Below are 14,856 nucleotides of genomic sequence, written 5' to 3'. Positions count from 1 at the left end.
TATGTAATTTTGCTATTTATTGCCAAATACCCATGGAAGTTGTGCCATTTTGCACTCTCACCAGCAATGTAGGAGCAAGTCCATGTTTTTTCCATAACCTTTCCAAGAGAGTCTGTTGTCAAACATTTGAATTTTTGGCAAACATAAGTGAGAAATGGTATCTTGGTGCAGTTTAATTTGTATCTCTTTATTGAACAAAGTTGAACATATTTTTATGTGTTTAAAGAGCCATTTGCCTTCCTTTTCCTGTGTTCTGTTTGTGTTTTTTGCCTATTTTTCTAGTGAATATTTGGGTTTTTTTTTCCATCTTAATTTAAGAGTTCTCGCTATATACCAGAGAAATTAGCCCTTTGTTTCTAATATAAGTTGGGAGTATTTTTTTTCCAATTTGTCATTACTCTTTTGACTTATGGTATTTTTACGATATGCAGATATTTACTTTCATGAGTTTATGTACTTTTACGTACATTTTTAAATTGCATCTGGATTTTGAGCCATAGTTAAGAAGATTGTCCCCACACCCATGTTATAATGGAATTTATCTACATTTGCTTCTAGTACCTGTGCAGCCCCTGTTCCTCCCCCATTCCTGTCTTACCCCTTCGCCTCTCCTCCTCCCTCTCCTTCCTCTTTCCAGTTCTCTCAACATTTGGGTCTTTAACATTTGGAGTTTATTCTGGCATACATTCTTTTTCCAATGATAATTCTGTTGTCCAATGTTTTCCTAGTGATTTGAGATACCACCTTTATCCTATGACAAATTTCCAGAAACTTTTGACTTTTTAAAAATATTTATTTATTTATTATTTTTGGCTCTGTCAGGTCTTAGTTGCGGCACGTGGGATCTTTCATTGTGGTGCATGGGCTTCTCTCTAGTTGTGGCGAGTGGGCTCCAGAGCGCACGGTCTCAGTTGTTGTGGCACATGGGCTCTCTAGTTGTGGCATGTGGGCTTCAGAGCACGTGAGCTCAGTAGTTGTGGCACATGGGCTTAGTTGCCCCGCAGCATGTGGGATCTTACTTCCCCGACTAGGGATAGAACCTGCGTTCCCTGCATTGGAAGGCAGATTCTTAACCACTGGACCACGAGGGAAGTCCCTTGAGTTTTTGAATTTGCTGTTTTGGGATTTTCCATTCTATTGCATAGCAGTCTGGGTCCAATCAGGAGATAGAAACTACACAGTAGGTTCAACGGGGGAAGTCTAATATAAGAATTACCGACTATGATGAGAGATTAAGTATAAGATATAAGAAACTCTACATGGAGCTGAGGTAGAGTACCCAAAGACGGACAAACTTGGGGGATCCAGACCTCCTTGGAAAAAAATGGTTTGGCCACTAATTAGCAGAAATGTTAACTGGTGTAGCTGGACAAAAGTGGTCTGGAGTTACAGGTGGCGAGCGGGCGATCAGCAGCTGGTGGTGTGGGCGTGCCCTGGGAGTCCAGGTGCCCGTGGGGGCAGAAGACCTTCAGAGTGTGCATGTGCTGGTGATGAAACTTGCACAAGGAACAACTTCTGTGTAACTCCTCAGGCCATAGTCTGAACAGGTGATTGCAGAAAGGTTCTCGCCGTGCCAGGGCTACAAGTTTGTAGTGGGACCTCGTTCTGGACTTATGGCTGGCACAGGCGCCACTGGATGTTCTCACATCCACACTGCCAGCCTCTGCCCCTGCCAGAAATCACTGCGGCCTCTTCCTCCTGCAGTGACCCTGCAGCGTCCCTGCAGCGCCTCAACTGCGAAAGCTTAGCACTGGGCTCAGTTTAAATGCTTAAGGAATTCCATTGCCATAGAACATATACTGAAGAGTGTATTAGGTGAAAGGCAATAAATTGATCATTGATACAGGTGCATTGGCCTGTCTATTCCTTTTTCATTATTGGCTATTCATAGTGTGTTTGAAGATCTGTTATTGCTAGTCCTGCTCGTTGATCTGTGCTTTCAGGGTTTTCCTGGTTATTTTTCTGTAAGAATTTAAAAATGAACTTATCTAGTTCAAAAAAAAAAAAGAAAAAGAAAAAGAAAACTGGTTGGCATGACATTTTGATTTAATGCTGTGTTTTTAATTTTTTTTATTTTTAATTTTAATTTATTTATTTTTTGCCATGCCATGTGGCTTGTGGGATCTCAGTTCCTAGGGATTGAACCCAGGCCACAGCAGTGAATGTCCAGAATTCTAACCACTGGGCCACCATGGAACTCCCTGTGTTTTTTAAGTTTTAAAAGCACTTTATATTAAATTCTCATGGTAAAAAAAATTATCATGGTTAACAACAAAAGCATTATGGAAGTGAATGAAGTAGAAAATGAGTTCCATGCCTTACATTCCTACCCCTCTGAGGTTAATATTTTTGTGTATATTTTTCAGGATGTATTTCTAGGCCCATACGTGTGTGTGTGTGTGTGTGTGTGTGTGTGTGTGTTTAATAAAAATATGTCAACCTTTTTAATAGTATGCTTGTATCTGTAACTTAGAAATGTCTTTTTTTTTTTCTTCACAGCCATACCTGTCTATGATTCTTTGAGAACATTATAATGTCCCTTTGTGCCTCTTCTCACAAGGAGTTTTCCTAGCTGTTACCTATTCAAGACATGGATATCAAAAACTCACCATCTAGCCTTAACTCTCCTGTCTCCTACAACTGCAGTCAATCCATCCTACCCCTGGAGCCAGGCCCCATATATATACCTTCCTCCTATGTAGAGAGCCACCATGAATATTCAGCCATGACATTCTATAGCCCTGCCGTGATGAATTACAGTATTCCCAATAACTCGGAAGGTGGGCCTGGTCGACAGACCACAAGCCCAAATGTATTGTGGCCAACTCCTGGGCACCTCTCTCCTTTAGCCATCCATTGCCAGTCGTCACTTCTGTATGCAGAACCTCAAAAGAGTCCTTGGTGTGAAACGAGATCATTAGAACACACCTTACCTGGGAACAGGTAAATCCAGTCTTCATTCTGAATTGTAGTTCATGGCCATTATTCAGATTGCTTTACGATTTAGTGAAAAGAAAGATATGTGTTATACAAGGTCTTCATTATTACATAGATCAAATAGAGCACCTAAAACATCTGATATTCTAAATTCTAGAATTCTGAATTCTAGAATATCTAATCTGATATTCTAGTTCTTACTACAAAGTTGAGCTTACAGATCTGTGTTTTGGGGGAGAATTCACTATCATGACTACTGTCTTTAGAAAATAAAGAATTTAACTTAAATCACTTTCTTCTTGATGAAGTGATTTGGGTTTGAAAAAGAAATTTTTACTTTACTTTCAAGTTAGATCCTTCTTATCTTGCAGTGAAATCACAATTTAGTGTTCATGACAAATTGTGTCCAAGATAAAAGTAACTGTCGGTATTACAACTTAATGAAATACTAGACAGGTGAAGCCAGAAAAGACAGACAGACATTGGTATAAGCTTTTAAACAATGAACTAAAATAATAACATTTTATAAAGATTGATGGGAAACTATTTAAATGTGGACTTTAGTTGACCTTTCTTAAACTCTAAGTGCAAGGTAATATAATGGGTTATTTCCATTCAATTTGTAATTTTTTTTTTTTGGCTGCTCTGCGCGGCTTGTGGGATCTTAGTTCCCTGACCAGGGATCAAACCCAGATCTTTTTAATGATAATTATGGCTACGGAGGGCAGAGGTAGTATAGGGAGAAGCATGAAGGGGAGATAAATTTCCAAAACAACCAAAGTACTAAGTTACAGCATATTTGGTATTGAAATGTATTACTTTCAAATATCGTAAAACTTTGAGAAAGCCGTATTACACAGTAATTTTATTTTTCTTCTTTAAAAAAATGCTTCTTGTTTGTTGGTAAAAGAGAATATGAAAATTGTAGATAACTTTTTAAAAATAATGTTTTCTCATTCAATGTTTAAAGGAAGAAATATTTTGTTTCTGAGCACAAGTTCTAATCAGAGTTCTGCTAATATTTGGGTAAATTAAACCATAGTATAATTACCTTAATTTATAAATAATCATACTTCTACTATTTCCTTTCCAAAAGAAACATGCCGTAGCAAAATTAGGAACTAACCAGGTGTTTTTGGTGCCTGTTGGGGCTCCCTTGTGGGCTGTCCCTTCCTCTGTGGAAGCCCTGGCCCTCCCTCCACCCAGCATTGAACACCTTCCTCCAAAGCCTTCTCAAAGGACAGGCACATGTTCACGCTCTCCCCTTCTCTTCTCTCTTCTTCCTCTCTCCCCTTTTCTTCTCCGCACCATTTCCACCCAGACTGGATCTGGTCACTTATTACACTCAAAGTTGTACACCCTGATGGCTACAGCTGGCCATCCATGGTTACTGGTGCTCGTCAGCACTGCATGGGCGGGCATAAACTTGCTTAACCACTTTCGGGCATCAGTCATCCCAACAGGGTGACTCTTCATAGATCTGATATCAGTAACAAAGGTTTTGCTTGATCAGACTTCTTGCAATATATTTATCATGAACCCTTGAGGGCAAAGAGATAAATTAGGCAATGTTCATGCTGTTCGTTTTTCTAGGAAGGCCCTGTTTTACCTTTAATGCTCTTTTACAATGAATGTTTTCTTTGCCCCTAGAGAGACATTGAAAAGGAAGGCTAGTGGAAGCAGTTGTGCCAGCCCTGTTACTAGTCCAAGTTCAAAGAGGGATGCCCACTTCTGTGCGGTCTGCAGCGATTATGCATCGGGATATCACTATGGAGTCTGGTCGTGTGAAGGATGTAAGGCCTTTTTTAAAAGAAGCATTCAAGGTACAAGAGTATTGTTAGCTGCTTCTTTAGTTTTCCACTTTTGCTTTTAAACAAGTTTTCAGATGACCTGGCAGAAATTTCACCTTTGGCCTGCTTTGTACACAGAGTACTTGATGAGCAGTTCAGAGGATCATGTGTGTTTGCGGGTGGGGTGGATTGTTTCAGGTGTAGAGTACTTTATCTTTCATTGCAGATCTCTACCCCAGAACCCAAATGGGTCTCACGCCATCATCACCCATCGCCGTCTTCTTGGGAGAAGACATCTACCTACAACCCTTGTGAAGATAAAGCTTGCAAAAAAATGTGTGCTCATTAGGAACTGCAAAGATTGTTTCTTCCTTTGTCTTATGTTTAATATCTGGCATAAGTAACAGTCATGATGGTGGGCTGGCTCCTGAGGAAGAGAGAATAAACATGTTTTACGGAAATGATCGGAAGTCAGTAGTTCAACTCCAGTGGTCTTTGAGAATCTATCTAGAGGCATGTCTTGCCCTGAACTAGTGGAACCTCCTTCACAATCCCGTTTCCTGGTCTGGGTTTAGACTATTTCCCTACCCTTCTCCAAATTTCTGCTGGGCTGGGTTTTTGTTTGTTTGTTTGTTTTAGTGGCCTTTTTAATCAATTTCAAACTGTGCACACCTGGTTTCAAGGCCAGTCAGCCCCTTACCACACATGTCCTTGCTGGCCCTAATTTGCTGAAGGCGCTTTCCTGCTTACTTGTGCTCTTGGCTGTCTCTCTGCCCCTTCACCCCTCCCTCGGCAGCCCTACTCCCAGGCAGTGTCCCATGTTCCCATCTCAGAGCTCCCTTCCCTTTTCTGCCAAGGCCTCAGTGCCTTGTTCTTATCCGGTTAAGGAAAGCAACCTTAAAGCAATTCATAGTGTGCAAGTGGCAAAGGGCAATTTACTGAGTTAATTCACCCAATGATAACTCTAGATTAAGAGAGCGTTTTACCTCGAGCAGAGAAGCTGATGTAATCCAGAGGGAGGTGAGGGGTAGAATGTTGGTAGATAAGGAATCACCTTCCTCTGAGTCCCCTGAAATTCACCCTTCATAGATGACCACCTGTTTATCCTGGGCCCTCCACTTAGCCACTCTCTGTGGCTTTACTTCCCAGCCTGTTTGCTCATCTGTGAAATGGAGATACAGAGTTGTTCTAAAAAGGAAATGAGGTTGCTTATGTGAAAATATTTGGTCAGTTATAAACAACCTGCAAGTTCAAGTTATTCTAGTTTTTCTTTTAACTCTTCTGTTTTCAGTTCAGATATAAACGTCTTTTCTTTCTTCCTTGTATTTCTCTTCTAATCCTAATCTCATTTAAACCCTCCTCCTCCCAAATCTTCATAGTTAGGTGGATGAGGGCCCTCTGCCATTTCCAAACTTTTCTTACAGAAAGGAAAAACAGCACAGATAAAGGAAGCTGATGTCATCAAATATTATCAAAACATAAATCACGGTTGCTTATTTTTGCTTTTACATACACAGAGCTTTTCATTCTGTGTTTAACATATTCAGTGCTTAAAATTTTTTGTTTATGATCATTGTACTAGTAGATTATAAGGCCAGGTCCAGTTTCCTGCGATATATGATAAGAACAATTCAGATTTTCTGAAATTCAGAACCAAACTCTTGATATGATGACAATTCTCTATCTTGTTGAGGTTCTAGAATTTTATCTCCTAAGGAAATTTTGACCCAAAACAACTAACTACATCCTTTAAAAAGAGAATTCTTCTTATTTGCTGTTTGGGAAAAATCTCTGCATGGAATATCTTTCATGATACTTCATGAACCCTGAGACTGTAGCTGAAAACAATAAAAAGTAAGTTTCCTATGCTTTCCCCATGTCATTCTTTCCTACTGCATCAGCAGAGGAACTGCTGGGAAAGGGAAAAGGAATGTCATATCCTAAAAGTGCAAATGGGAAAGAGTTAGTGCTCTTACAATTGCTTCATGCCTAAATGATTATTTCTTTGGACTCTTCATATTTTTGGTGCCCTCTGGTATAAATGCATTGCAATAACTGAAAATGGCTACTCAATTTTTTTGGTATGTTGAATGAAATAAGAATCAAATATATTTTCATAAATTGTCAATTTTATCCACATTGTTTTATTGAATAAATCCATTTTCATTGTTTTTTTTTTTGAATATAGGAGCTTAATTTTTTGTTTGAGATATAATTTACATACAGTAAAATTCCCCTATTTTAGTTTTATAGTTTTATGAATTTTGAAAATACATGTAGTCATGTAACCACCACCATACTTAAGATATGGAGCATTACTATAACCCCAAAATATTCCTTCATGCCCATTGCAGCCAATTTCACCCCAACCTCCCAGGCTCTGGTGACTCTTGATCTATTTTCTGTCCCTATAGTTTTGCCTTTTCTAGAATGTCATATAATTGAATCATAAAGTATGTAACCATTTATGTATGGTTTCTTTCACTTATCATGATGCTTTTAAGATTTATCTGTGTTGTTGGATGCATTAGTAGTTCATTCCTTTTTGTTACTTATATTCCAGTAGGTGTACCCCATTTTGTTTATTTGTTCATTTGAGTTGTTTCTAGTTTTGTGCTATTTTAAGTAAAACTGGTATGAACATTTATGCGTATCTCTCAGTGTAGACATCTTTTTATTTCTTTTGGGTAAATATCTATGAGTAAAATGGCTGGTTGTATGATAAGCTAATGTATGTTTAGCTTATAAGAAACTAACAGTTTTCCAAAGTGGTCGAACCATTTTGCATTCTCAACAGCAGTGTATGAGAGTTCCAGTTGCTCCATGTCCTTATCAAAACTTGATATTATCAGTCTTTTAAAGTTTAGCCATTCCATTTATATTGGTATGTAGTTCTATCTCACTGTGGTTTTATTTTGCATTTTCTGATTACTGACGATTTTGAGCATCTTTTCTTGTGTTCATCAATTTTTTTCTGTGATATATGATATATATTAAGTTCTATATATACTACTGTTTAGTCTGACTGTTCTGTTGATCTATCTCTTCATTCTTGTATAAGTACCACATTATTTTAAGTATTATAGTTTTATAGTGAAGTTTAATACATGCCAGTATAAATTCCTCCTATTTTAAAAATGTCTTGGCTATTTTCTCATGTTTATTTGTCCACAGGAACATTAAAATAACTTTATTAAGTGGCCTCCCATCCTTAATGTTAAGAAAAGTGGATATTTTATTAAACCTAAGAATTATTTTGGAAGGAAGCTCTGTAATAGTCTTCACATCAAGAAACACGTTGACTCCATCTATTTAGGTCTTTTACATCTCTTATAAAATTTTGTTATTTTTTTGATATGTATTTGGCCCATTTCTTCATGTTATTTCCATAAATTTCATCCTTCTGGCTATTTATTTTATATCCACATATAATAGTAATGTTACTACTATATTCTACTATGCACTTTCATTTTGGTATTTATAATAACCTTTTATCATTGTCATTTGAAAGTTAAAATCCATCTGACTGCTGCTCATGAATCTTCAACTCTTTGTTTCTTAAGACATTATAGGCTAAGCTTTAAATGGGAAGCTGTAGCAGCCCATAGGTTGTGTAAAATATTCTTGCCTTCAAGGCATATATTCCATTACTTGGGACTTATTTGGTCTTGAACTCAAGAAGGGTATCCTGAGGGAAGAAACCACAAGGTAGATGCTTGCTATTGAAGTATAAGAGTGCCAGGGAGGGTATGGGTAATAATTGCTCTGTTTTTTTCTTTTTCTTTTTTTTTTAAGAGCTACATTATTTTATTTTTAAAAAAATGTGTTTATTTATTGGCTGCATTGGGTCTTTGTTGCTGTGTGTGGGCTTTCTCTAGTTGTGACGAGTGGGGGCTGCTCTTTGTTGTGGTGCACGAGCTTCTCATTGCTGTGGCTTCTCTCTGTTGTGGATCACGGGGCTCTAGGCACGCAGGCTTCAGCAGTTGTGGCACGCGGGCTCAGCAGTCGTGGCACGCAGGCTCAGTAGTTGTGGTGCATGGGCTTAGTTGCTCCACGGCATGTGAGATCTTCCTGGACCAGGGCTCGAACCTGTGTTCCCTGCATTGGCAGGCGGATTCTTAACTGCTGCACCACTAGGGAAGTCCCTAATTGCTCTGTTTTTAAAATAAGAAAACCAGGAGGCTGAGCTGATATTAAACTCAGGTCTTCTGATTTCAAGTCCAGTGCTGTCTCTTCCCTCCATGCAGTTGGATATGAATGATAATACACATTCAGACAGACTCAGTAATTTTGCAGAGAACAAAGATAACCTTTTATGTTTTGTATTATAAAAAGTATATTTTCCTATAAAGTTTTATATCTTAACTAAAAGAATTAGGTTCATATTTTGCCTTTAATTTTGCTTTGAACTTTTCTCTTCGTTCTGTTAGTGTGGAGTAGCAGACTGTTGCATGGAACAAGAGAGCCATTTTAATACATGGGGCGTTTGGTGCAGTTCAAAGATGACTTTTTTTCTTTTTGCCAGAAATGAGGTGAATTACCATGACCTTCTTGCATAAGACATTTTCTAGGCTATTTTATTGAGCGTGTTCATACTATTGTGCTTTCTGATCCTTTTTTAAAAGTAAAATGATCTTTTACAATAAACTCTGAGAGAAAAATAAAAGCCAACCTCTACTTGTCCCTTAAATGCTTATTGTTATGAACCTCATTATAAAACCAATAAGGATGACATCATGCATAGTTCTTAGAGGTTTTAGAAGATACTTAAAAGATTGCTCCTGCTATGGAAAGTACTGTGGGATTACATTTATCTTCTAAGTATAAAGCATTCTATTCTAAAGTACAATAGAAAGTTTCTGATTAGAAATATATTTTGGCTTTTAAAATTTATTTTTGAATATTATAAGTGAGGATAAAATCAATAACAGATAATTATCTGTTCCTTTAATTTTTTTTTATAGCACACCTTATATTACCACCTATTTTTTTTTTTAAACAGCAACAACATTTAATTCTTTTTTTTTTTTTAATTTTTATTTATTTATTTATTTATGGCTGTGTTGGGTCTTCATTTCTGTGCGAGGGCTTTCTCTAGCTGCAGCAAGTGGGGGCCACTCTTCATCACAGTGCACGGGCCTCTCATTATCGCAGCCTCTCTTGTTGCAGAGCACAGGCTCCAGACGCGCAGGCTCAGTAATTGTGGCTCACGGGCCTAGTTGCTCCGCGGCATGTGGGATCTTCCCAGACCAGGGCTTGAACCCGTGTCCCCTGCCTTGGCAGGCAGATTCTCAACCACTGCGCCACCAGGGAAGCCCCTACCACCTATTCTTGAGTGTGTATGGAACCTGTAAATATGATGACAGAGTCGCTCCCTTGGTTAGGTTACATTTTATGGCAAATGGTGTTGGGATAGTCTCTTGTGATTATGCTGTGATTATATAAGACTCCATCATAGCAGACTGGGGAGAGACTGGAAGTCAGAGAGATGTGCTCCTCCTGGCCTGGAAGAAAGCAAACATCACGTTGTGAACTGCTTCTGGGCAAGGAACTGCAGGTGCCTCTAGGAGCTGAGAGCAGTGTCCAGCCTATAACTAGCAAGAAAATGGGAATCTCGGTCCTACAACTGCAAGGAATTGATTCTGTCAACAACTTAAATGAGCTTGAAAGAGGACCCTGAGCTTCAGATGAGACCACAGCCCAGTCAATACGTTGGTTGCAGCCTTGTTGGGACCCTGAGTAGAGCAAGCTGTGTCTGCACTCTTTATTTGCAGAAACTATGAGATAATAAATTTGTTTGATTTTAAGCTTTTAAGTTTGTAGAAATTTATTATGTGGCATGGAAAACTAAAACAATAACTTTAAGGAGATTATTGAACTGAGCTTAAGTGTTTTCATTTGTAAAATGGGGATTATAGCTCTTTATAAGGGAAGTTATAGGACTAAATGAAATGCTGATGAAAACTACCTGGAAATCAGTAGGAGATCAGGAATGTTGGTGTGTCAGGCTAGGAAGAAATTTATCTATGAGAGCATTTATCTAAAGAGCATTTTTAAAATGAGTCTCCAGCTTACAGAAAATGTGCATACAGAATATAAAGAACCTTTTTTCCTGAAATCATGAGTTGCCAACATTATGCCCCGTCACCTCCGAACACTTAACATGTATTCCGGTAAAGCCACAGGGTCAAATTGGGAAATTAGCATTTATACATTATTACCATCTAATGTTTAGACTTGTTCCAGTTTTCCCAGTTGTCCTAACAGTACCCTCTACAAAAGTCACTGGATCCTTTTGTATCCAGTTAAAAGGATCCAGCAAAAGGATCCAGTTTAGAATCACACTTTGCATTTAGTTGTTACGTCTTTAGCCTTTCTCTCTCTGTCCAGAACAGTTCCTCAGTTGTTCCTTGGTTTTCATGATCTTGACAATTTGGAATCTTATAGAGCAGTTATTTTGCAGAATACTCCTCATTGTGGGTTTGTGTGATGGTCCCTCATCATTAGATTCAGCTTACACATTATTGGCAGGAATACCACAGAAATGATGCTATATTCTTCTGACTGGCTCCTTTCATGTAGTGCCTGATTTCAATTTGTCCCAATACTAGTGATGTACACTTTGAATATTTGGTTAAGGTGATGTCTGTGAGGCTGGTGATGTCCCTGCTCCCATGCTTTCTCGGGGGATAGAGTTAGGGAATATATTTATTCCAGTATATATAATTATTTATTTAGGTGTCCAAATTATCCCAGATTTGGCCAGTAGTGTTCCCTTAAACTGCCTTCTGTATCTTTTTTGACATGTGCCCCTAACTCTTTAGACACTTCTTTACTTCCTGACACAACAAGATGTTTCAGGCTTATCTTGTACTTTCCCTACCCCAGTGGGATAAGCTGGAATAAACTGTTTCTCCAAGGTTCCCAGTTTCCTATGAGTGGAGAATGATATTCATAAACCAAGATCTGGGTGTTAGTTTACTCATTGCTGTTGGGATATCTCTGCTTCCAGTCTCTCTCAGAGGATAGAGTATTTACTCTAGTATATATATATATATATATATATATATATATATATATATATATATATTATATAATATATATACACACACACATACCCATATATAAAAGATATATAATGTATAAAATATATAAAATTTCATATTTATATTCAGTTTAGAAAAGAATTATAGAGCAACCTCCTGTGTGACTAGTGCTCAGGCCATGAAATAGGTTATCTCCAGAATCCCTCTGGGTGGTCCTTTCAGTTACAACACCTTCTCCCGCTACAGAGGTAAGACAGTTCTAACTTCTGCCTTCCTTGCCATGTTTTTACCGCCTACGCATGTAACCCTAAACAATATAGTTTTTTCTATTTTTGAACTTTATATAAATGGAATCCTTTCCTTTATGTTCTTTTGTGACTTGTTTTGTGACTTGCTCGTTTAATTTATCATTGAGATTTATCCATTTTCCACATTGAAATTATGGGCCATTATAGGTTTTATCATAAGAAGTTCAGGCCCTATTGAAAGACTCAATTAAGAAATAAAGGCACCATAATACCCTGTTCACTTCCACTTTTTATATATTTTATTATAATTTCTGTTCCTTAAATCTCTCAGGTCTCTGTATTTGTCTTCATCCTCCCTATCATTACCAATCCAGGCAGGCAGGCAACCTCCTTTCTGGTTTGCACAGCAACAGTTTGTTCTTGCTTAGTCTCCTGGCCTTCATCAATTTTGCTGCCTCTAATCTATTTTCCATACAGCATCTGAAGTAATTCTTTTGTTGTTTTTATTTTTGTTTTTCTTTGGCTGCGTTGGGTCTTCATTGCTGCACATGGGCTTTCTTTAGTTGTGGCGAGCAGGGGCTGCTCTTCGTTGCAGTGCACGGGTTTCTCATTGCGGCTGCTTCTCTTGTTGCAGAGCACGGGCTCTAGGTGCATGGGCTTCAGTAGTTGCGGTGCATGGACTCAGTAGTTGTGGCGCATGGGCTTAGTTGCTCTGCAGCATGTGGGATCTTCCCAGACTAGGGCTCGAACCCGTGTCCCCTGCATTGGCAGGCAGATTCTTAACCACTGCTCCACCAGGGATGTCCCAGTGCTGCTTTTTTTTTTGTTGTTATAGCTACTTCATTTATTTATTTATTTTTGTCTGTGTTGGGTCTTCGTTTCTGTGCTTGGGCCTTCTCTAGTTGCGGCGAGCAGGGGCCACTCTTCATCGCAGTGCGCGGGCCTCTCACTATCGCGGCCTCTCTTGTTGCGGAGCACAGGCTCCAGACGCGCAGGCTCAGTAGTTGTGGCTCACGGGCTCAGTCGCTCCGCGGCATGTGGGATCCTCCCAGACCAGGGCTCGAACCCGCGTCCCCTGCATTGGCAGGCAGACTCTCAACCACTGCGCCACCAGGGAAGCCCCCAGTGCTGCTTTTTGAAATGGAAATTTTCTTGTTTCTTCTTTACGTAAAAGAAGTACCATTGTCTTAGTCAGATATTGCTATACAACTCTATTTAGGCTGTAGATTACTACAGTGAGCATTATTTTTTTAGTTATGGGTCTATGAGTTGTTTAGGGTGGCTCTACTTCATAAGGCTTGGCTCTGGGCTTTGGGTTGAGTCCTGGTCTGCACCACACGTCTCCACATTCTCCTTGGACTAGTGGCTACTGTAGGCATTTTCTTCTCATGGGCACTCAAGAGGCCAAGCCAAACTTTTGGAGTATCACATCTACTTCCATACCATTGGCAAGTCCCATGGCCAAGCCCGATGTGAGTTGGTGAGGAGGTGTACTCTGCCTGCTGTAGTACACTGTAACGTCACAGGCTGAGGGAGGGAGTGAAGAATAAAGAAAAATAATTTAACCCACCATAACCATTATCAAGTGGCAGTTCTTTCTGTCCTTGTTTTGTTTGATGATTTCTATATTCTCTTATTGACCAGTTTAGTTCTCTTATTTAGCTGTGAATTTCTATTAAAATGTCATGTTAAATACCACAGAGGAATGTATGTAAAAGAATACAGGCAGTTGAATTTGGTGACCTGATACAAGTGTTACTCTCAAGGAGTCCTGTGACTTGGAGCAAATCAATTTCAGGTGACTGTCTCACTTTCCATGTCTAGAGGAGACTATTTCTAAATATATCTCTTGAGAATTCTAAGAACCTGCAGAGAATAACCTATTCAAAAAGGGTAGGATATTGAAATATTCTTAGGTTTCCTTTACTCACGAACAAGGCACTGATGAGGCTGAACTTGGTTTTTATACCTGTACCTGTGGTTAAGAAGATGTCTCCTATCTCTCAGCTGGGTAACGTTAGTTGTGTTGTTGACCAGAAAGAGATTTAGCTAAAATATTATAACAATAAACTTCCTTTTTTTGTTTGTTTGTTTTTTTGCTCTGCTGTAGGACATAATGATTATATTTGTCCAGCTACAAATCAGTGTACAATAGATAAGAACCGGCGTAAAAGCTGCCAGGCCTGCCGACTTCGGAAGTGCTATGAAGTCGGAATGGTGAAGTGTGGTGAGTGTTCCCTTCCCCTTCTGTGATATGTGGGACATGCTGAGAGCCATGTCAAACTGGGGACAGTTTGAGGACCTGGAGACATGTAGCCTGGATGAGAGGAGATTTCGAACGTGGTAATTACCTTCAGGTGTGTGTGTGCTGTCCCATTGCAGGGGTTTTGACTTATTCTCTAAAGCTGCAGAGGACAGAGCTGAGGTGAACAGGAGCAAGTTGTAAGAGGCAGATTTTGGCCCAATGTAGGGAAGAACTTTCTACAGTTCAAGTGGTCTGACCACAGAATAGGCTGCTGCATGAATTAGAGAACTCTAGCCACTGAGGTGCTCAAATGGGCTGGATGACCATTTGCCTGAGGCCTTGAAAAGTCTAAGGATGAAGTTCAGGTAAATGTTCACGGTTAAAGCTCTGACAAGAAAGTTGACTCTCCTGTGGGCTACTTGGGATGACTCGTGCCTATCCCTCCATTAACTTTCTAGAAGTGGAAAAAATATGCATAGGAGTCAGAAACATGATAGACCTATGGAAAGCACATAGAGTATGGATTTTGTTCTAAGACAGTATGTGTGCATATATATGTGAACACACACGTATACATACATGAAAAAACA

At 39.1% G+C, this 14,856-nt stretch overlaps 1 protein-coding gene across 5 annotated transcripts in view; it reads left to right on the top strand.

Annotated features, from left to right (window-relative positions):
• ESR2 (estrogen receptor 2) overlaps positions 1-14,856 on the top strand; it is a 63,607-nt gene that overhangs the window by 8,799 nt on the left and 39,952 nt on the right. For 2 of the 5 annotated variants that reach the window (XM_028169235.2, XM_007192983.3), the window contains exons 2-4: positions 2,500-2,943; positions 4,588-4,760; positions 14,132-14,248. In XM_028169235.2, coding sequence (XP_028025036.2) covers positions 2,591-2,943; positions 4,588-4,760; positions 14,132-14,248 — 643 coding nt within the window. In that variant the 5' untranslated portion in view covers positions 2,500-2,590. Of the gene's footprint in view, positions 1-2,499; positions 2,944-4,587; positions 4,761-14,131; positions 14,249-14,856 lie in introns of those variants that run through there. The other 3 variants (XM_057542109.1, XM_057542108.1, XM_057542110.1) reach the window with 2 other exon arrangements.

The sequence above is a fragment of the Balaenoptera acutorostrata genome, chromosome 3 (genome assembly GCF_949987535.1).
Source record: "Balaenoptera acutorostrata chromosome 3, mBalAcu1.1, whole genome shotgun sequence".
In the NCBI taxonomy this organism is placed as follows: domain Eukaryota; kingdom Metazoa; phylum Chordata; class Mammalia; order Artiodactyla; family Balaenopteridae; genus Balaenoptera; species Balaenoptera acutorostrata.
This window is presented reverse-complemented; position numbering and strand designations above follow the sequence as displayed.